Here is a 21967-nt window from a genome sequence, read left to right as displayed (position 1 = left end):
TGTTTTGTGGGAATAACCCTTTGTTTGGACATAATTATAGCCTCTAGGATGTTTGGCTATGACTTTACTCACTTTACTATTTTAAGTGTTTGGATACATGTAGGAAAGAAGAGCACTTTACCTACCTGTCAATTATAAAGAGTTCATATGTAATTTTACCACAACTTTTAAGTAAATCAAATAAAACTACAAAAGATACTAAAACTAATGCTAACAAGAAGTTGTTTTCTTTGTTGCTCCAAGTTAATGTTAGTTCAGAATTATATACATTTCAGTATTTCAGCCAAAGCATCCATGAGAAGTTCATACTGCTCATTCATCGTACATGATTGATACAATAGTCACTTTCCCTGAATCTAGATACAGAGAACAAGTTATCAATGATAATTGTTTTGGACATAAAAGGATTCTACCTTAGGAAAACAAAGCTTGAAATTTGACACCCTCTATTTACTTTAGAAGTTTCGAGCCTCTTCAGTGTGTTCTGGCACGCCTGTTACATAATCCAAGAGTCCTTCACCAGCCTTTTCACCATGTCCATGATCTTCAGTTGAGAATTTGGAAACCCCTCCAAAAGCTATTATTGCAGCCAAGAAGATTGTAGTGGAAGCAAACAAAGGCCAAAAATACGCCAGAATGGTCATAATTCGTGGTGCTGCATATAACATGAAGGATAAGGACAGTGAAAATGCTATGGCTATGGTGATATGGTATTTATACTGCACAAGCATTTTTGTAACATCCATGGCCCCTTAAACGAATGCAGTCAATCCAAAGGGAGAGAGAATTGAGGGATAGAGGGAATAAGAGTATGGTTATAGTTCCAATCCATTAATGAGTTTGTTGTTTATATTCTCAAGAGATTCTGAGAGCTTGCTTGTCCCATCTGCCACTTATTCTTCTAAAAGCCAAGATGCTTCTTCAACTGTCCTCTCAAGAATAAAGTAGGCTGCCATGGTAAACATTTACACAACATAATTTTAGACATTCCAAGTCACCTAAATATATAGAACCAGTTGAATTCAAAAATATTTATCTCAATAACCATATACTCAGATATAAAGTTTTTAGGCCTGTGACATTAAAACAAACTAATAGTTTTCGGTATTCATACTTTGCCAACTTCCTTAAAAGGTCAGTTTGGAATTACAAATGTTGGGTTTCAATTAAAAATTATGAATGCAATCTGAGTGAACAGGAAACACATAGATTCTTGTTATGCTTTATGGAGATGTCGTGATGAGGATCAACAAGACAAGAAAACATTAATTATTCAATGAACATTTGAGGATAAACTTATTCTTCCTTTGGGTTAAGGTTTCTTCAAACCACACATGGATACCATCCCTCACGTGACCAACTCCACCCTTGACATCATCTTCATTAAATGAAAGAACCCTGATAAAAGATTTGTTTAATGAGAAACGATTCTTTTTTTTTTCCACCCAAAAAAGGGCTGAAGGCATATCATGAAGATGACGGTTTCTTCCTGCACCTCCATACCTTCTTCTCTCACCTCCATATATTTTCAAATTTCCAAAAATGTCCTTCTATACTATTCCAAATTACGTAATCCGGTAGTCATTTTTCAAATTTATAATTAGCTTCCGGATTACATAATTCGGAAGCCTTTTTTCATATGCATGATTAATTTTTGAATTACATAATCCGGAAGTCTTATTTAGCTTCCGGATTATGTAATCTGGAAGTCTTTTTTCAAATGAGTTTCCGGATTACATAATCCAGAAACTATTATATGGGGGTGACATAAGAAGGATAAAAATATATTTTCATGTTGTGGATGGAGGTGGCAGAAGAAGATATGGAGGTGCAGGAAGAAACAGTCCATGATGATTGAGCACTTTGGGCTTCAGCGATCAACATCCTTAATAAATTGTTTGCATTTAGAAAAACATCAAACTCAGTTTTGTCAGCCTGATTTCTTATTTTGGCTTCTGCTTGATATCCTGCTACTTATGTCGTAGTTGCAATTTTAAGAATTTGCGGAATTGGAAGTGCAAGATATAATTGGCTAGATCAACACAAATCCATCATGTAGCAGTCAAAGAAGCACCAGAATAACTTATTTTTTAGGGTGATGTTCAAAATTGCATTTTTCTAATCAATTAATTTCACTTTGTATTCTTTTTATTAATAAACTATCCCTGCTAATCACACTTTTTTTAATTCAAATCCATACCAGCAGTGGTTCCAGAAATACCCTTTGCTTACGGAATCACTATTTCGAAAACACCTAAAATTGTAAATGGTAATTTTGGTATTTTTGAAGAATGTAGGGGTGCAGGAAGAAAAATATAGAGGTGCAGAAAGAAATTTCCAAAATATTTTCATGAAAAAGATGTGCATGTATATTTATCTAATGACATGTTTTTTTATATTTTTCAAAATTTATTTATAAATGCAACTTCCGTACAACTACTGTTGCCCATAACCATTATTATCATATTTCTAATTCAAATTATTTTTATATTTATAAATAAATTCTTATAGTTAAAACCTATAATATAAATTTATTATCATGTTTTAATAAATGAAAATCCAAGGAAGAGTCCTCTTTGTCTTTCTGAATGTGTCTGACCTTCTTATTGCACAAGATTCGATCTTTGATGATGAGAGTGAGATACTTGTGAAAGATATTCTAATACTGAAGTTATGGTTTGATATAGGGAGAAGACAATAAATATTATTCACCGATGTTTTTGTCTTGGATGTAGTGCATATTTATAAAGTCATAAAATTAGGTAGGTCACAAAGTTAATTTCAGTGTTAAAGTAAGATTTGGTATCTTTGATGATGTTAATTAAGTCATACCGAAAGTTAGTCATTGATTTCCTAAAAATTGTTTTCAATCACGTAATTAGTGAGATATCCAACCACGTACCGTAGAATATTTGGTCAAGTCACCGATTGTTGGTACCAATGGTACATATCATAAATAAAATCTAATAAAATCATATAATTATGTTGAAATACAAGAAATTTAGTTTGATCCTTGATTTTCAATTTAAAATTAAACACTTTAGTTTCGGTGAAATTAAAAAACTTTGATAATTTTTGAATTTTTAGATAATTTTTAAGGGTTGATTAAGCATTGGATAACGCATTTTATTAGACAATAGAAATATTATAATCGAGTAACATAAAATTATTTAGTATTTACAGGGTTTTTTTTTAATCTTGAAACATGTATAGTCGCAGAGGGGCATATATAACTGAAAAATGCATATTATATAAGTATTATAAAAAATTATAACTAAAATAAGTGTTTGTTGAATTTGATAAGAATTAGTCTAAGTAGTTAGGCCACACTATATTCTATAAACGCGTGCATTTCAACCTCCCATTGACCAACACGTATTACATTTATAATTTTATTTGTTGTTTTTCTTATAAGTTATATTTTGAAAGAGTAAAGTATAGTTTATGTTTGGTTTAAGTATAATTTGATCTGATTAGCAGAAGCTTAGTTTGATCCCACTTTCATTACATCACTATCAAACAGCGGTTAGTAACGGCGAAATTCTATTAAGAAATCATAAGGTTTAATCATAGTTGATAAGAAAACTATGGTCATAGCTAAATATGACTTAAAATAGGGTCCTACATACCAAGATTGCCATTAGGTTTCAGCCTCCTGTACCTAAACAGCTGGACCTGTGAATCATCAACATTTAATATTTATCCATTATACTTTTAAGCAAAGATCACAACTTTATCCAAATTTATTTGTTCTTCAAAGTCACTTTAGTTTGTCGTTTTCAAATTTTAACATCATCACAACTACACTCATTTCGTTTGTTATAGTCGCAATCTAATCCGAGTGACTTCCATCAAGTATAAACAGAAATGATCTCAGAATATTTTTGCAATTAAGCAATTCACTAACCAAAGTGAAGTGTTTGCAATTAGATATGGTGAACAGTTTAGTTTCCCCGTAAGAAATATTGATGAATGAATCAGTGACCTTGATAATTTTTATGCCCTTTCAAGGGTTATAACTTATATCAGATATCTACCTCGATCAGTATTATTTAGACCTTGTAAATATGTTCACTTTACAATTATCCTAAAGCCTGATTGGTAAGTGTGGATGCTGTGTATCCCAACACTAATTAATGTTGAACATTGAAGCAAAAGGTGTCAGCAAATTGAAAGGAAGTTTTGCAATAGCAATATGATTGATGCAGTACTTTATGTTCCTGGGTCAATGAAATGATGTATCAGGTAGGCCAAAATTATTGTTATTATTGTTTTCAGAAACCAAAAATAACTTTATAATCAACCAGTAGGGAAAGTGGAAACAGTTCTGGGATGGTTAAGGTTTTTAACAGACAAATGAAGTCCCATTTGTTTGGAAGTAGTTTCCTACAAGGGTTCAACAACACTCCTTGATCCATTTCCCTTATATCAACTCCACCTAACATAACAGGGTCTAAAGGTCATTATTTCATTATCATAACAGAAAAGACTGGAATTTAAAGATATGAAAGGAAAAATAACATTCAGAAAGTGACCGTTATAGTCCAGTATAAGGTAGAATTTAAGGAGAAGCCGGCTAGGCCGGTCTTTTACTGTTGTGTGTTTCAAATGTGAAGTTTGCTTCAGCAAAGGGGAAGGTCAATTCTGCCTTATACCAAACGAATACAATCTCTTATTTTCTTCCTTTCAACATCTCTATAATTATTATATATGTTTTCATGTGAGCCTCCATTTGTTGTTTGTTACTGATGATGTTTTTGGACTCTGCCTACTTTGTCATTTACTACACCTAAAAAGGAAAAGAACCAAACCAAAGTATTGTGTTCGGATATAAGCCTGAGTCCTTCCATCTGTTTGGCAATCAATCTATCAGTGTGAGTTTTTTGCGCCAAAAAGAGAAATGGTGAGCTGTGATGAGCAACGTGGAGAAAAGCCTCCACTTGTCCAATCTGACCCGGTGGTGTTGGAGATTAATAGTTTGCAAAACCAACTCAAAGGTTGTTATTCTAATTTGTTCTTCTATATGTTTCTGCTTCACGATATTGACTTTTACTTCCTTTCTTTCATTCCGGAGTGTTGATGGCATTGTTGTTCTTAGGTCTATAGAAGTTTGAAATTTTGTGGGACCTCTTAAATGAATCCTCGTTCCCAAGAAATCATAGTTTTCTTGTTGCATGCCAAAATGAATAAGTTGAATACAGTTTGAGAGCGTCTAATCTAGTATCTTCATATCAGCGGTTCATCTTTAGACCTTGCAATAAGTCCATTCGATAATTATTGCAGAAAAAGTTAAGGAACTGACGACTTGCCAGAATGAAATCAAAGCCTTAAGGGCAACTGAGGCTCTGAAGGACAAGGCCGTAGAAGAGGTACTTCTTTTTTAACACTACAATACTATAAATTATTAGACATTCCAAAACTACTACTTGTCCATGGTCCCAATCAATATCTATGTCACATGTTTTCCATCTGTCCTACCAAAATTAATAAAAACTGATACTTTTGGATCAATACACACCTAGGATTTTGTAGTAGAATTCAGGATTAAAAACTGATTATCTAAAATAATGCATATCGCATAATATCATAACAAGGCCTTAGGACCATTATGTCTTTTATGTTATAAACCGAAGAAAATTATGTAATTATAAATTTAGTTGCCTTACGTGTCTAAGTATATAAATTTCTCCAGTCAGTACTAATATTAGCTGTAATTCTCTCTCTTCACTTCCAGTTGAGAAATAGAGTCGGTAAACTGGACGAAAGACTTGGAGTTACAGAGGATCGTCTTAAACAAAAGGTGCACTGTGCTGGTACTACTATTTTTTGGAAGTTGAATGCTCGACTCTAAAATGCATGTTTTTTTTTTAAATCTGTTAATGTGCAGCATCTAGAAATCAAGAAACTGACAGATGAAAAGAAAGATGCATTGGCTTCACAATATGCTGCAGAAGCAACACTTAGAAGGGTCCATACAATTCAAAAGGATGAAGATTTTATTCCAATTGAGACTGTCATTGCTCCTCTTGAAGCTGAGATCAAAATGTATAGGAATGAGGTACAACTGGTGCAATTTCCAACAAGGATGTGTTTACAAGAAAATAACAAAATCTAAGTGAATTTGCATGTGGACAATACTAACAAATAATATTCCAATTTGGCTTCATAGATTACTTCACTTCAAGAAGATAAGAAATCTTTGGAACGACTCACAAAATCAAAAGAGGCAGCATTGCTAGAAGCAGAGAGGATTCTGCAAAGTGCCCTAGAGAGGGCCCTAGTAGTTGAGGAGGTTCGGAATCAGAACTTCGACTTGAAGAGACAGATTGAAATCTCCCAGGCATGAGTTTCAAAGCTTGCTTTTTCATATTTGATTTCCGTAGTGAAGTGTAAGTGGTTCAGCTAATTAACAACTTCCAAAAATAGGAGGAGAACAAAATCTTAGAGAAAAAGCATCGTCAAAAGATTTTAGAAGTTGAAAAGCTTAGCCAAACTATTCAAGAACTTGAGGAAATTATTTTAGCTAGTGGAGCTACTGCTAATGCTGTTCGTGACTATCAGCGACGGACTTCTGAACTGCAAGTAGGCATATATTAAGTAGTTATTGGCATAACTTAGTGTTAGTTGCAATGAGTTATTGATTGATCCATAATTTTAACTGGTTCTGAATAATTTTTCAGGAAGAAAAGAGGAAATTAGAGAGGGAGCTAGCAAGGGTAAAAGTTTCAGCAAACAGAATTGCAAATGTTGTGGCTAATGAGTGGAAGGACGAAAATGATAAGGTCATGCCTGTCAGGCAATGGCTGGAAGAGAGAAGGATTATGCAGGTATATCTTCCTTTGATAATATTTGGAGATCATATGGCCCTGTTTTCACGACCACAATGCTACTATTTCTGTTAACCATATAATTTTGCTCCAGATTACTACAATAACCATATATATCCATAGAGGAAATCTCAGTTAAACAGGGTATAAACGATAATAATCCAATTTTAGGAATATAATCAAGAGAAATTATTACTCTTGTCATAACTGCAGTGAGAAAATTGACAGACAATTCAAACACATTTTTCACTCCGAAAACTTATTTTAAATATTGAGCAAGAAATTTCTATCAACAAGTGTACGTCCTTGCATATATGTAGGCAGAGATTCAACGGTTGAAGGTCAAGCTAGCTACATCAGAGAGAACAGCTAAGGCAGAGTCACAATTGAAGGTATTTATCCAACTTTTTTGGTCCTCCGTGTAAGCATCTAGATCAACCTTTAACGTGTTACTAATATTATCTGGTGCTTACTACAGGATAAACTAAAGCTAAGGCTTAAAACACTGGAGGAAGGCTTAAAGCATTTCTCAAGTTACCCAAACATTCTGAATGTGCCTTGTGCATCTCCAAAAGCAGAAAAGTCGAACATACTAGGTTTCCTAACAACCAGTAGTGATCTGAGAAAGAGATCCACATCACAACCAAGGGCATCTAGGGTTGGAAGCTCTTTGTTCCAGCAACCAAATGTAAAAAACAACACAGACATATTGGCAGGGAATTTAAAACTGGGGAGCCCTATAAAGAAATACAGTACTGCAGAAAATGTGTTGAAGAAAGGAATGTTGGCATCCAGAAGTAAAGTTGCTGATAATGCTGAAAAGGAAAATGAGATGCAGGTGAACACAGATATGACATTAAACAGATGCAATGACGAAAGAGAAGCAGCAGAAATTAAAACCACTGTTAATGTGGATGAAGAAGACCCTGAAAGCAAGAAACCATACGGATCAGGCAGGGATGATGTGGTCTCAGGTTTTCTATACGATAAGCTGCAAAGGGAGGTCATCAATTTGAGGATGTCTTGCGAAACTAAAGATAGTAGTTTACAATCTAAAGATGAAGAAATTAAGGTAATAGTAACAACTATTCCCCACCCCATCTCTTCTTACATTAAAGAGAAGATGATTTTGTTTTTGGTTTTACAGATGCTTACAAAGAAAGTCGATGCACTCACAAAAGCCATGCAAGTAGAGTGGAAAAAAATGAAAAGAGAAGCAGCTTCCAGAGAGAAAGAGGCTTCATCAACAAAGTCAGATGATAATAGGAAAAACAGAAGCGCAAACTCCTCTAAAAGGTTCTGTACACTCACTTTCTGTAGTGTGGCTAATAACTATTAACCGTCAAGTTTGTTCAGTCCATTTTATGACGAACCATAACAATTTTATAAAAATTGCTACAGGGTGATGACTGAGCGCTGAATATTTGGAGATAGTTGAAGGCAATTTATTTATCAATGGCATCTTATGATTTTTGTAAATACAAAACATTTGGTTGGGTAGTATCCTGAAATAAATTTCCACTGGGAAAAAGGAAGTTTGGGAATCTGTTTCTGTACAAACAGGCGTTAAACATCTTTCTCTATATTTGGATAAAAGACAAATGCTTTGTGATTGTGAGTGTTACACACTAGCCAAGTTTGTGGCATGCTTCATGGACTTGCATCACGAACACTTTTCCAACAAGGGATAATATTGTCCAGTAGTAAAAGATTTAGGGCCTATTTGATCCTCTTCCACTTTCTAGTTATAAAAATTGTTTTTTAAAAAATCTCACACCACTCACTCAGCCATCAATTTCTCATTCAAAATTTATTAAGATATGAAATTTCTTTCCAAAACAAGTGTTTCAAAAACCAAAAAAACAAAAACAACAGGAAAATATTTTCTCATTTTCTTCTGCTTTCTTCTTATTCAACCTCTCCTGTAATTCCACACTATACACTCTGCTACGTGCCTTGCATGATCTTCCACTAGTTATCTAAGCAACTGTGTTTAGTCACATTTTAAAAACAAAACAGTTTTAGAATATAGAAATCAATTCTAAAGGAAAAATAAAGGTTTGCCCGTGTTGAACACACTACACAGGGAGGGGTTCCCAAGTAATTTCGAGAAAAATACCAGAAAGTAGTATGTATTAAATCAATATGACATAACTATAGTTCTCTATTCCTTGAGCATCAAAACATCTGCCAGTGGTAATCCTGGTTTACTACAATTACAGCAAAACATTTATGTTGGATGAATTCCGCCACTAATTTTCACTTAGAAAATGAAATGTGAAAGTATCTTCTACTAATTGGTTCGTTGAAAAAATGTATATTAAAGCTCAGCATTCACTACACCTATGGTCTGAATGTAAGAGTCTTAAACTAAAGGAATAAAAAACAGAACATGCTAGTATAAAAAATATACAGATGAGCTTCACTTTTCTTCAGCCTCTGCTGTTACATTTCAAGAATCAACAGGCAAACATCGCCAAATTCCTGAGAAAAGACAATGTATATTATCCTTTAGGAAATTTAAATGGAAAAAAACTACAATAACTAGTTGCACAATTTGTCATGGGAAAGCTTAAAATTATGATTCTCCAATCATTTAATGGTTCTGCATCTAAATACTTGGTAAAGAGGCCCATTTGGCACCCTCTTGCATTCCAGAATTTTCCCTTAAAACGAGAAACTATACTTTACTGCTCCAGTTAACAGCAATTACGAGTGTTCCTTAGCCAACACAAGCTTCACTTTCCTCGTTTTCACATTTATATTGTCAGTTTTTCTACAAGATACCAAAGGCTCAACATATTGTGTCAATTAAGGCACAAAGACGGTACACCTCCCCAATATGCAGAATCCTGCAAACCAGCATGTATCGTTTAAAATAAAGAGTTCTTCATTGTAACTAGCCTTGTAGGCATTGAACTTTGTTTCGCCTCCTTCAGGCAGAGGACCTCTGGTTTCCTTCTTTGGTTGAAACTGAGATGAACTTAAGACTACTTTATATAAAGGCATCTATGGTTAATTAAGTTTAATAAAAACAAACGTGCAATATTCACCAAAAAAACACTAACATGCAAACCATCAAACTGCGTTTGCTCATTGACTTATTTAAAAAGACAGAAAAGGGTTATTTTCGGCAGAAAAAGTTAATGACGCCATGCACACAAAGGAGGAGCTTGAACTATCAAAGTGATAGCATGAGTTCAGAAAACCGTAACATTGTCATTTAACTAATTTTTTTTCACAATAAGAATACAATTTCAATCAAATCAAAGTCAATCCCAATCACTGCCAACATAACTAATTGAAATAAGGTCAACCTTATTACCATAAAAATTGTCAACCTTATTACCTTAACTAGGCCTTTCATTCTTTTCCTTTTCTCCTCTCTGTTACCGAAGAAACAAAAGGACAAATGAAACTTAGACCAAAAATCCACTTGCGTTATGTTCATAGTAGAACACTGACCATGTGTTGCAGGACTGTTCTCCTACGCAATGCAAGTTTGTAGATCTCTACACTTCACACGTTTGGAAGACATTTGTCTTTTGCCTTTACCCTTCTAATTGGAAGTTCGGCCGAATCGATCTTGCCATAAAACGAGCAACTCATGCAATAATGCATATAAGAAGACGGCAGACCATATTTTACTTTGTTTACCTCTCTTTGCCAACTATCATTTCCACTGAGCCAGCAAGATTTCTAATTTAATCTTTTTATGTGAACATTGACTTTCAAACATTTTGCATAACAAACCCTTTATTCAATACCCTCTATTTTTCTTAGGTATACAGTAACCTCTAAAAAGTGGGCGTGGTTTACATCACACCTTAAAAAGTCAAATTAGACTAGAGTTGTGCACATATATATTTAGAAGAAATTTACAAAATTCTTATATCACTCAAATGCAAGTAAACCTAGCCAGTAGCCACCATACTTGATAACAAATATTAGTGTCAGCTCTACATTTAGTCTATAAGACATTCATAATAAAATAATTATATATCAGAATCTAATACAAAAAAATTCCTCAAAAGACAAAGGAAAATGCATAAAATTGCATGGCATATCATTCCCTGAAACAACATAAACAATGGAGAAAAGCTGTAGTTGGAATTACCAAAACCCCATAGCCCAATAACATTAATTATGCAGTAACCATTTCCCTAGACTCTAGCCATGATTTGGCTGCTACCTCTGTAGTCAAAAACCAGCCAGCCTTGTCTGGAGCCTCGTGGAATGGAGCATTGAGTTCGTTTAAATGTGATTCAACTACACTTGCCAAACCTTTTTCCGAATACCTGTGTTTCCCATGACCAGTGTTAATTCCAAGTACTGGAGGAAGATCCTCTCCTGATTCCAAAACCTTAGACAAATCATTTATCCAAGCATGTAAAGCGGTAAGCGAAGCTCCAAGTGATAGACTCTTTAGATGCAGAGACCACTGAGTTTGAGACTTGGTCTGTATATCCGTATATATTTCACGCGACAACCCTATGTCCAGAAGCTGACATGCCATGTCCAACAAATTCAGGTTGACACAAAGATCGATCAGAGAATTGCAAAAGGGCTTCTTTACTTCATCAGCAATTGAATCAAAGAGTTCAGAAGCTTCTTTTCTAAACTCCCCATCACCCTCCTCCAGCCCTTCGACCAAATATCTTACCACAGACCCAAGCTTTGGATTAGCCTTATCCACACAATAGTTTAGCTTGAAAAGTTCTTCTTTTGGTGTTTGGGTCATAACATTCAGAAGACATCCACAGAAACGGTCGTCTGGACTGATACCCAAATCCAGAAGTTGATCAAACGTCTTCACAACATCATCAGTACGCCCGGCCTTCCCATAGCACTGCACAAGTGACGTCAGAACAAAAATAGTAGGCTCAAAGCCAGATTCAATCATTTCATTCAACATTCTTTCGGCATCTGAAACGTTCCCACTGCAAGAATATATGGTAATCAAGGACGAGAACGTCCAACTGTCACAAAGGCAAGTTGCAGAACTTTTCATGTCTTCAAAAATCTTAAATGCATCATCAGCAAGACCGAGATCAGCACACATAGCTAAAAGGGTATTGTAAAGATGAGTGTTCATCTCCATTCCCTTTTCCCTCATTTCCTTATAAACAAAGAGAGCATCTTCGCTGTAGCGCCCTCTACCATAGGCTCGCAAGAGAGACGCATAAGTCACCCAATTCGGTGATAATCCATTATTCATCATCTCCATAAATATACTCTTGGCCTGCCAAGGCCTCTTAGCTCTCCCCATGGCATCCAAAAGAGTATTATAAATAACCATGTTAGGTTTAACACCAAGAACCTTCATCTCTTGGTAGACATTTAAGCATCCATCGTAATTCCCTGCCAAACCATACATCTTAATCAAGGTGGAGAAGGTAACGGTATCAAGGCGCCAACTCTCGGTCCTAGCACGATCATACAAGCGCAAAGCCATGTCAATGTTACCAGCCCTGCCATAAGCGTCAATCATAACCGAGTAGGTAACTTCATCAGGCTCACACCCAAACGAGGACATCTTTTCAAACCACTCAACGGCCTTATGGGGCAACAAACAAATCCTAGCGCAGCTAATTATGGTCGAGAAGGTGACATTATCAGGCCTGACCCCTCTCTGAAGCATTTCATCAAATATCTTCTCCATGGCATCGAGGTCTCTGCCCTTCCGAAACACCTTGAGAGTGACGTTGTAGAGAATGGCCTCTCTGGTGGGTTTAATCCTACTCTGAAAGTAGCTGAGAACAAAGGGCACAACAAGGGAATTGGACATGTTGTTGATGACAGTTACAGCGTCTTGCTCTAAAACCCTGTCCCCCAAACTCTTCAAAACCAAAGACACGTCCTCTGGAGAGGGATTGCAAGAGTCCAAGGAGTTGGCGACATTGACAAGAGAAGTGTACCTGGCATCATAGGAATGTCTCTCAAGTTGTTTCGCTCTCGGGCTTCGGGGATTCACCCAGATACGACTACTTTTGTAGGAAGACGAGGAAGACGAGGAATTTCCTTCGGATGGTACTTGTTCGGGAATGGGTTCGTGCAAGGACACTTGGGGAGCATGGAGAAGGGTTTTCGATGGCAAGGTAAGAGAATGAGAAGGAGAGGGTTGAAAAGAAGAGGAAGACAAGTTTCGAAGTTTGAATTTGCGAGAAGAAGAGGAAGAAGAAGAGGATGAGGGAGAAGAAGAGATTGAGGGAAGATCGTGGAAGAGAGAAGACGGAGAAGAGCAAAGATTGTAAGCCATTTTTGCAGCCTATGCTTTGTTCTGCTTCGCCTTATCGCGCACCTCACACTGCCACCTTCAACAAATATCTAAAGAAGACTGAGATCTATAACTGGAAAAATAAAATGCTTTTTTTTCACAATAAAATGTTAAGAATAATATATTTTCAAATATTTTATTGTTTATTTTTTTACTTTGTTCAAACATAAAAAACATTGTAATTTTGTAAACATAAAAATCTAAATTGAACGAGGAACAAAAATTTAAATACATTTTAATCAAAACAAAAGATGTCAACATTTTTATGTCTCATTTACATCTCTCTGCTATTTGCTTTCCTTTTAGTATCAATTTAATTAAAAAATATATTTAATTTTAGTTTAAACTTTTTAAAACTTTGTGTGATTTGTATGTTTTGGCCTTGACCACACGAAGGAACATGATTCATTTGAACTATTTAATTTCTTTTTAAAACATAAGATTGTTTGACTTTTTAGTTTTTCCTACAAAATTTATCATAGGTATTAAAAATGTCAAACATACAGGTAAACATAAAATCATAAAATTATGTTTATAACTAACTCTTTAATAATGTAACAAGTAACATTTTAAATTTATATATATAATTGATTTCATTTTATTGTTTCGTCAAACTCTATATTTGCAATATTTATAAACTTGGACTTAATAAACTCGACTCAAAGATGCTTAACTCGACTTTTGTTTCTAATCTATAAGATAAAATTTAACAATTTACAAATCATTCACAGAAAGTCAATATACTATAAAGGAAATACTGTTTAGTTTTTAGTTATTATAGTCTTGTTTTCAATTTTTTCATCCTTATTTCTTCCAAATTTTTTCATCCTTATTTCAACAAACTCAATATCAGACCGTATTTTACATTTATTAAGGATGGTTTTACAAGGAATAAAATTCAAAATTATAACTCATATTTATTATATAAATTATAATTTTAACTATTGTGTATTTCATTTTACAAATCATTTTGTTCTTAAATATTTTATTTTATAAATCTCAACATCTATCTAAGAGTGTGTTTATTTGCACGAATTAGAAAGTGTGCAAATACACCAAAATTTTAAAACTCAATTCTCCCATAATGCTGAAGATTTAGGAAGAATACCACATATAATATAATATAATATAATATAATATAATATAATATAATATAATATAGTATAATATAATATATTGGACGAGGCCTCGGACATTGACATTAGACTTTGGCGTCAATGACGTCGATGACGTCGAACATCGGTGGTTTGGTCGCAATAATAGTCCACGTAAGCGCGACCCCAAAAATAGTATGAGTTGGAATCTAGATATAAGAATGGCCTAAGTCACGAGAGGGTTCATGCATGTGGTGTGTATAGTGCATTCGGGCCTAGCACAAACAAATATTCCTTGAAGGCGCCTAAGCCCACAAGCGCTAGGGTTTCCAGGGAAAGTTGCATGCATGGCACGTGAAGAATTAGGACACCCACAAGACAAATGAACGCGCGGCGTTGGTACATGAGTTGGTACCCTGGCGGCCATACTGTTAGTTTTTGCACTCCAGAAGAGGAAGGTTTTGTGCTGCTGTCGGGTTAAGATTGCATGACAACGCGACAGAAGGTCTTCCTAGTAACCCTAATTTCACTAGAATAGAAGTTCTAGTGGGACAGGAAAGTTGACCTAAAAACAACCTATAAAAGGGAGTTGAGATCCCTGGTAAAGGTACGTCGTTTCTAAGTTTGAAACTATTTTACTTACTCATTGTTTCTTAGCCCAGTACTAACTTGATCGTCGGAGTGCAATCAACAGGTAGGGCCCCCTCTGTTTCAACGGAGCCACTCTCTATCACCTGTCAATGCGGGTATTCATGTTTTGTATCTCGGACAAAATTTGGGTTAACAATTCAGTTTGATTGGGGATTGTCAGCCTAGGTTGATCACCTTCAACATGTTGTTGTGGCAATTGATCCTCTTCATCATCTTCTTCGTCATCCTGCTGAGGCCTACCAAGTTTCCATACACCACTGAGTTGGAATATATTTAATTTTGTCATACTTTTTTTCCCAAAATAATTATTTCAGCCTAGCATTATTGCTTGCTCATTTGTCACGTCGAAGCCATACACCTACAAGATGCGTGTTATCAAAGTTCCATACGGCAGAGGCATGTTGTTATCTCAACATTTCATCATTGTTGCATGATGTAATGTGGTCAATTAATCAATATATTATTTTTTATGCACCACATTATGAAAATATCTTCATTTAATATTTGTGCGAAGTTGCTCCCATGAGGGCACAAGATATGCACCCATGTGTAATGTAATAGTCGGTCATTCATTTTCAGACTACCGGCATTTCTGACATTCTGACCTTGAACATCTTCACAAATCATGGACGATAATGCTAAGGCTCGATCATAATTACATTCCTTAGGGATCGTCCCAGGGGTTAACTTAAAACCGTCATACCTGAGATCGGTAATGTTCATCCAATCCAATTGATTAATGTGTATTCACTTTCCACAAATCTCAATGGCAAGGTCACCAAGAGGTGTGATCTTCAAATTTGTATAAAACACTCGAACCAAGTCCTCATAAATTGGAAGTTTCATTCCAAGGAAAGGTTGTAAATGTTGGAAATTCAAAAGGTTTTGGAATTCAAACCCCGGAGCAGCAAAAAATGGAGAATGCATAGGTTTTAGAGATATGACTGGTCTTCCATGAAACATATTTTCAAACATCATTTGCCGTTTTGAAGTAAAGTATCTTGAATAATCAAGTACTTCTTCAATCCTCGTTGTTGGGGGAGGAGGAACAACATGATCTTCTGCTGGCGCTTTACCCTTACAGGTTCTGTGGCGTTTCTGGGATAATGATGTCATATATAATGCAATTACTACAATATATAAAAAAAATGAAATGTTCATGACATGAAATATGAAACCCAACTTTAAGTAAAGGAAAGTTATGACAATATCATAAACTGAATAGTAGAAGTTATCAAACACAATAGTACAACTTCATAAACAAAATATTACATTACCCTAGAAAAGACAATACTAGAAGTCCTCAAGTACAATACTAAAACTTGTGATCATAATTATCCAATAACAAACATAGACGGACAAATTACACAACAAGTCAAATGAAATAAAATGACAACATGTAATTGAAAGACATGAAGGTAACGTGGACACAAATATATGAAATCAACGCCTAGTCATAAATGCAAACAACTTTGTCATACGACACTCACATGACATCCCATATAATTGCTTAACTCTTCCTGGATGCTCACACAAAAACTCGTAGCATTGATCCATGACCTGTTCATCCTGGATGTTAAGCTCCACCAACATTGCCCAAATATCAGACTCAGAGAATTGGTACGATGCATGGTGGCGATGATGGTGTACATGCTCAGCATATAAGTCGTTTCTTCGTCTAATTTCCACAACTATATCTTATGTTGCGGTTGCTTGTGCACGAGCAATGTCAACCAACTGAGAGGCATTCTGATTTCCATCTTTCATTGAGGAAACACATTGTTCAAGATTTGTATTCAACAAAGCAAAATGTGTTAGAATCATAGGGCTAAAACAAGAGTGGGGTGAATTATTTTTGAAAGATTTTCGCAAGTATTGAAGGTAGAGTGAAATGCTATGAAGAATTAATCAATGGAAAATTTATCCAACCAAATATAAAACTGTTTTTAAGCTTGATGTAGAAAATCAACTGGTTTTTTTTACGGAACAGTCGGTTGTTTTTATCAACACTTTATAAAAACAAAGTTAAAGCAGTTTAAAGAGTGTAAGGATAAAGAGATTCACACAGAATGTTTATACTGGTTCACTCAGCACCTGAGCTACATCCAGTCCTCAGAAACCACTGAGAATTCACTATTTAATCAACCTTAGATTACAAGCTACACACACCAAAAGTGATGATCTTGAACCCCTCAAGAATACACACCACTCCTTGGCAAAAACCACACCAAGAATGTTGATCTTGATCCCCTCAAGAACACACAACACTTCTTGGCAACACCATTGCAGAAATACAATTATCAAGGAATAAGGGAATAGAGTACACCTGATACAATCACAAATTGGATTGAAAGAATACACAACAATCTTATTCCACTCTTAGCAAAAAATTCAAAGCCTTAAGCAATCTTGGAAAAACTGGTTTTGAAAGTGTTATATTGAATCCATAACAACCAGGAGCGTATAATCACTTATTTATACTCCAATCAATCATAAAAAACGTTTAAAACAAAAGTCAAATCAATTTTAAAACAAACAAGACAGATTGAATCAATTAAATTGAATTTTGTAAAGGATTTTCAAGAAATAGTCGGTTGATTTTTCAAAACAACCAACTGAATTGGTTTGACAGCAAAGTCAACCAAAGTCAAATAGTTTAAAAACTCTTCAAACAAGCTGAGAGAAAAACAACCGATTAAAACGAGAAATCAATAGGTTGTTTTTTTGCTTCTCTTTGAAACACATCTTTTTCAAAAAGATTAAAATCACATAACCTTGGATCAATTCTATGAGTGGATTATAAATTCAAGCTACCGAAAAACACCCAGAAACTCATCATTAAATTCTTCAAGCAATCCACATAGATTCATAGACATAAAAGCCAATGTTCAACAAAATGTAAATTAATTCCGTCCATGGTGGGCCTTTTTCTTTTCGATCTCGAGATGAGGATGTGCCCGCAGAAGGCATAAAAGGAGTGTTTGAGGGAGTGTTAGAAGGAGTGTCATTTGATTGAATATGAGGAGCAGGTGACTGTGGGACAAAGTCATCTGCCTCTTCAAAGTTGGGTTGCTCGGGTATATAATCCATATTATTATCGTCAAGGTTGACACTGAAATTACTTATGTCAGGAGGTGAATTGATGTCACGGGTTGTCCTGACCCGACTTCCTGTGGCTTTGTCATTAGACCACAACTCCTTCATTAGGTTATAATGGCGAATGGGATTGACACGTCATTTCACCGCAGATGGTTTGGCCTAAATACATGTGACATGCTAGTACATTATGCCTAATGTGCAGTCAAATGTATTTATTTTAAAATATACTTATCATCATACCTTGATCAATTCATTCCAAACTTCATCCTCCGCTTCAACACCAAACAAATCATGTACTTCCCTCCACCTGTCCTTCAGACTTTTTTGACGATTTTTTACATGGTTTTTCTTAAGACCCGATAATCTAGCCTCGTGTAGAGCGATAACAATGTTAGTATATCCATGACTGGTCCAACTACCGTCAATTCTGCATCCTCGACGTACCTCTTCAATCATTTGTTGAATCAAGTATGATCAAAGATTTGAAGTATCCAAATCCTAGCGTTTGATGGAAGGCTGGAGTTGCTTGGAGTTGTTGATGTGTTTTAGAGTAGGATCTGGGGTAGCTTATCTTTGTAATCCACTCTTTGTTGAATCTAAAGCTTAAGTGTTTTCAAATCTTTTAAGTTTAAAGTGTTTTTCAAACTAAGTGAAAAACAACTTGTTGTTTTGTCGAAACAACCGATTGTTTTATACTTAAGTGTTTTTGAAAAAGTTTGAAAACTGTTTTGGATGGTTGACTTGTTGTCAAACCAAAACAACCGATTGATTCGATGTTTCAATCGATTGTTTGTTTGAAATCCTAACAGAAATAGTTTTGTTAGTTAAGTGAGCTTTAAATGATTTTATAATTTAATACACTCCTGCTTTAAATGCTTTGACCAAGATTTGAATGTCATAAATAGTTTGTTAATGTTTTATAACAAACAACAAGAAAGAAAAACAGATTTGAGTTTTTCAAAGAGCTTTTCAAAGATTTGAGTTTCACTTTGACCTTTGTATATTCAAGAGAGAAGTATAATAGGATTACTCTGTATTGATTTCAGTTGATTCTGTAACAGTGTAATTCGTTCTAAAGAATTGTGTACATTCTGGTGTTGTAAAGCCAAGAAGGGTTGTGTGCTCTTGAGGTTGTCAAGATCAACATTCTTGGTGTGTGTGCTGAGCCAAAGGAAGTGTGTTTCTTGAGGGGATCAAGGTCACTTCTTTGGTGGTGTGTGTATGTAATCTGGTTTTGATTACCTAATGGATTCCCCAGTGGTTTCTGGGAAACTGGATGTAGCTCTTGGTTTAAGAGTGAACCAGTATAAACTATTTGTGCATCTCTCTCTTTCTTAAACTCTTTAAATTCAGTTGTTGTGATATTTACTGGTATAAACAACCGATTGTTTTTATGTTGCTTTACTGTTTTGAGCTTTGTTTCTTGGCTAGCTGAATTCCTAATTTGGTTTCTTGCAAAAAAATTCATTCTAGCTTAAAAGTTTTGCGAAAACCCCTTTAAATTTGTTGTCAAACCAAAACAACCGATTGATTCGATGTTTCAATCGATTGTTTGTTTGAAATCCTAACAGAAATAGTTTTGTTAGTTAAGTGAGCTTTAAATGATTTTATAATTTAATACACTCCTGCTTTAAATGCTTTGACCAAGATTTGAATGTCATAAATAGTTTGTTAATGTTTTATAACAAACAACAAGAAAGAAAAATAGATTTGAGTTTTTCAAAGAGCTTTTCAAAGATTTGAGTTTCACTTTGACCTTTGTATATTCAAGAGAGAAGTATAATAGGATTACTCTGTATTGATTTCAGTTGATTCTGTAACAGTGTAATTCATTCTAAAGAATTGTGTACATTCTGGTGTTGTAAAGCCAAGAAGGGTTGTGTGCTCTTGAGGTTGTCAAGATCAACATTCTTGGTGTGTGTGCTGAGCCAAAGGAAGTGTGTTTCTTGAGGGGATCAAGGTCACTTCTTTGGTGGTGTGTGTATGTAATCTGGTTTTGATTACCTAGTGGATTCCCCAGTGGTTTCTGGGAAACTGGATGTAGCTCTTGGTTTAAGAGTGAACCAGTATAAACTATTTGTGCATCTCTCTTTCTTAAACTCTTTAAATTCAGTTGTTGTGATATTTACTAGTATAAACAACCGATTGTTTTTATGTTGCTTTACTGTTTTGAGCTTTGTTTCTTGGCTAGCTGAATTCCTAATTTGGTTTCTTGCAAAAAAATTCATTCTAGCTTAAAAGTTTTGCGAAAACCCCTTTAAATAATTCCCCCCCCCCCCCCCCCCCCCCCCTCTAGTTTAAAGCCATACATTTTAACATCATTGAATTTAGCAGAATTAGGTCCATCTCCGACGTCCACTTAGTGAACTCTCGATAACCACCTGATGAATTTGAAGCAACATTCTTCCTGCGATCCATCTAATTTACTTAAATAAAGTTAGGATGACAAACATTGGAAGAAACAAAAAATATATTATTTCATCAAATTAATTTTTTACATAATCTTCCCACATTTTGTTTGCTATAGTCTCCCTAATATGACACCTACCTTATAATGATGCTCTCGAGCATGAGTAGGGGTTTGTTGTACATCTTCTTGTAACAATTCATTATCTACTTCTTCAATCAGAGACTCATCATTGTCGACCCCGCGAAGAAAGTTATGTAGAATACAACAACCTAAAACAATTTTTTTCATAGTATCGACATCATAATGTGGCTCAGTCTCACTGGCTATAATTGGAAATCGTTTTTTCAGCACCCAAAATGTTCTCTCAATTACATTTCTAAGTGATGAATGTCAAAGATTAAACAACTCTTTAGCATTTTGTGGCCCTCTTCGCGAATATTCTTTCAAATGGTATCTAACCCCGCGATAAAGTATCATTATATTTGGTTTTAACATAAAACCTGCATCACCAAGATAGTATTTTCCTACAAATGTAGTGGAAAGTTGCGTTAGTATATACTACTATAACCTATTTATTGTTGTGCACACCCAATCCCCTAAAACTAACCTTCTAGAATAACCAAAGGATCATCTCATACCAAAGCATCTTTCAATATCCTTGAATCCGAGGCAGTTCCTTCCCAACCGGCCAAGACATATGTGAACTTCATGTCAAAGTCATAAGCTGCAAATATGTTTTGGGTTGGCCAATCTATTCTCCCTCGAAAACGAGGTGCATCAGCACGTGCAACCGTAACACGTACATGAGTCTCATCTATGGCCCATAAACAATCCTAATGTAAACCAAATTTCATAATTTTAATTAAACACAAAATAAATAAAACATTATACATGATTTAAAATAATATTATCATAAACAAACCTTAAAGTAGGGGTAAAATCGACTGTTGTTAAGGATGTGCGGTTCTACAACCGTTCCATTTGGTTGAATTAAGAATTTCCCCTCCAACCTTAAAATTGCACTCAAAACATTATGAAAGTGACGAGAAACTGTTTCTCTAGACTGATGAAAAAAGAATGACACACTTTGATTCTTCACATTATGTCCAATAATGTGCAGAAATTTCGCAACTAGTTCTTCCACGGTTGATCGATATGCATCTTTAACAAGTCCAGTTCCCCGTATTCGTTGACATAATTGAAGGAAAGCTTCTAGTCACATGCGAATAATATCACAACATTGTTCAATGTGAACCAAGTACTCCATCAATTCTTGTCTGCGACGCTCTTTTTGTGGTTTGAACTCACTCATACAATTGTTTCTAGTACGCACCGTACGTAACAAATTCAATCCAAAACCAATCATACAAAGGATCATCACTGAAGCACCTTCAGTATTTTTTTTAATTTGTTCTTGTATTTGTGAAATTAAATTCATGTTCACCGCAACAAGGTCATCATAAATTGCAATTGTTTTCTCAAAATGTACCATCTCTGCATCGTCATAATGGCTTCCCAAATTCATAATGTTATCACGTAATCTTTAACTTTGATCCAGAACCATAATTACGAGTAAGTGTCAATACAACATACCGAATGCGGTTACCAT

General features: G+C 35.1%; 3 protein-coding genes across 4 annotated transcripts; 1 reads left to right on the top strand and 2 right to left on the bottom strand.

The window, feature by feature from the left end:
* The first annotated feature begins 3794 nt into the window (after positions 1 to 3794).
* Positions 3795 to 8451, top strand: LOC137806801 (microtubule-associated protein 70-5-like). Of its 2 annotated transcripts, none has more exons than XM_068607085.1 (11): positions 3795 to 4245; positions 4798 to 4997; positions 5284 to 5369; positions 5735 to 5800; positions 5888 to 6058; positions 6170 to 6340; positions 6427 to 6582; positions 6681 to 6827; positions 7148 to 7219; positions 7306 to 8123; positions 8229 to 8451. In XM_068607085.1, the coding sequence occupies exons 2-11, from the start codon at positions 4901 to 4903 to the stop codon at positions 8245 to 8247; spliced, it is 1803 nt and encodes a 600-aa protein (XP_068463186.1). In that variant the 5' UTR covers positions 3795 to 4245; positions 4798 to 4900; the 3' UTR covers positions 8248 to 8451. The 2 variants fall into 2 exon arrangements, with proteins under 2 accessions (XP_068463186.1, XP_068463187.1); XM_068607086.1 differs by lacking the exon at positions 3795 to 4245 and having other exon boundaries at positions 4328 to 4997; positions 7306 to 7899; positions 7975 to 8123.
* A 2421-nt stretch (positions 8452 to 10872) lies between these two features.
* Positions 10873 to 13187, bottom strand: LOC137806800 (pentatricopeptide repeat-containing protein At4g16390, chloroplastic). The gene has a single exon (XM_068607084.1). The coding sequence runs from the start codon at positions 13084 to 13086 to the stop codon at positions 10972 to 10974; it is 2115 nt and encodes a 704-aa protein (XP_068463185.1). The 5' UTR covers positions 13087 to 13187; the 3' UTR covers positions 10873 to 10971.
* A 7803-nt stretch (positions 13188 to 20990) lies between these two features.
* On the bottom strand, positions 20991 to 21967 carry LOC137839238 (uncharacterized). Its single transcript, XM_068648362.1, has 3 exons — positions 21952 to 21967; positions 21281 to 21570; positions 20991 to 21191 (listed from the first exon to the last, which is right to left on the bottom strand). The coding sequence occupies exons 1-3, from the start codon at positions 21965 to 21967 to the stop codon at positions 20991 to 20993; spliced, it is 507 nt and encodes a 168-aa protein (XP_068504463.1).

The sequence above is a fragment of the Phaseolus vulgaris genome, chromosome 3 (genome assembly GCF_000499845.2).
Source record: "Phaseolus vulgaris cultivar G19833 chromosome 3, P. vulgaris v2.0, whole genome shotgun sequence".
Classification (NCBI taxonomy): domain Eukaryota; kingdom Viridiplantae; phylum Streptophyta; class Magnoliopsida; order Fabales; family Fabaceae; genus Phaseolus; species Phaseolus vulgaris.
The sequence above is the reverse complement of the archived record's forward strand: the minus strand, read 5'-3'. Positions and strand labels throughout refer to the sequence as shown.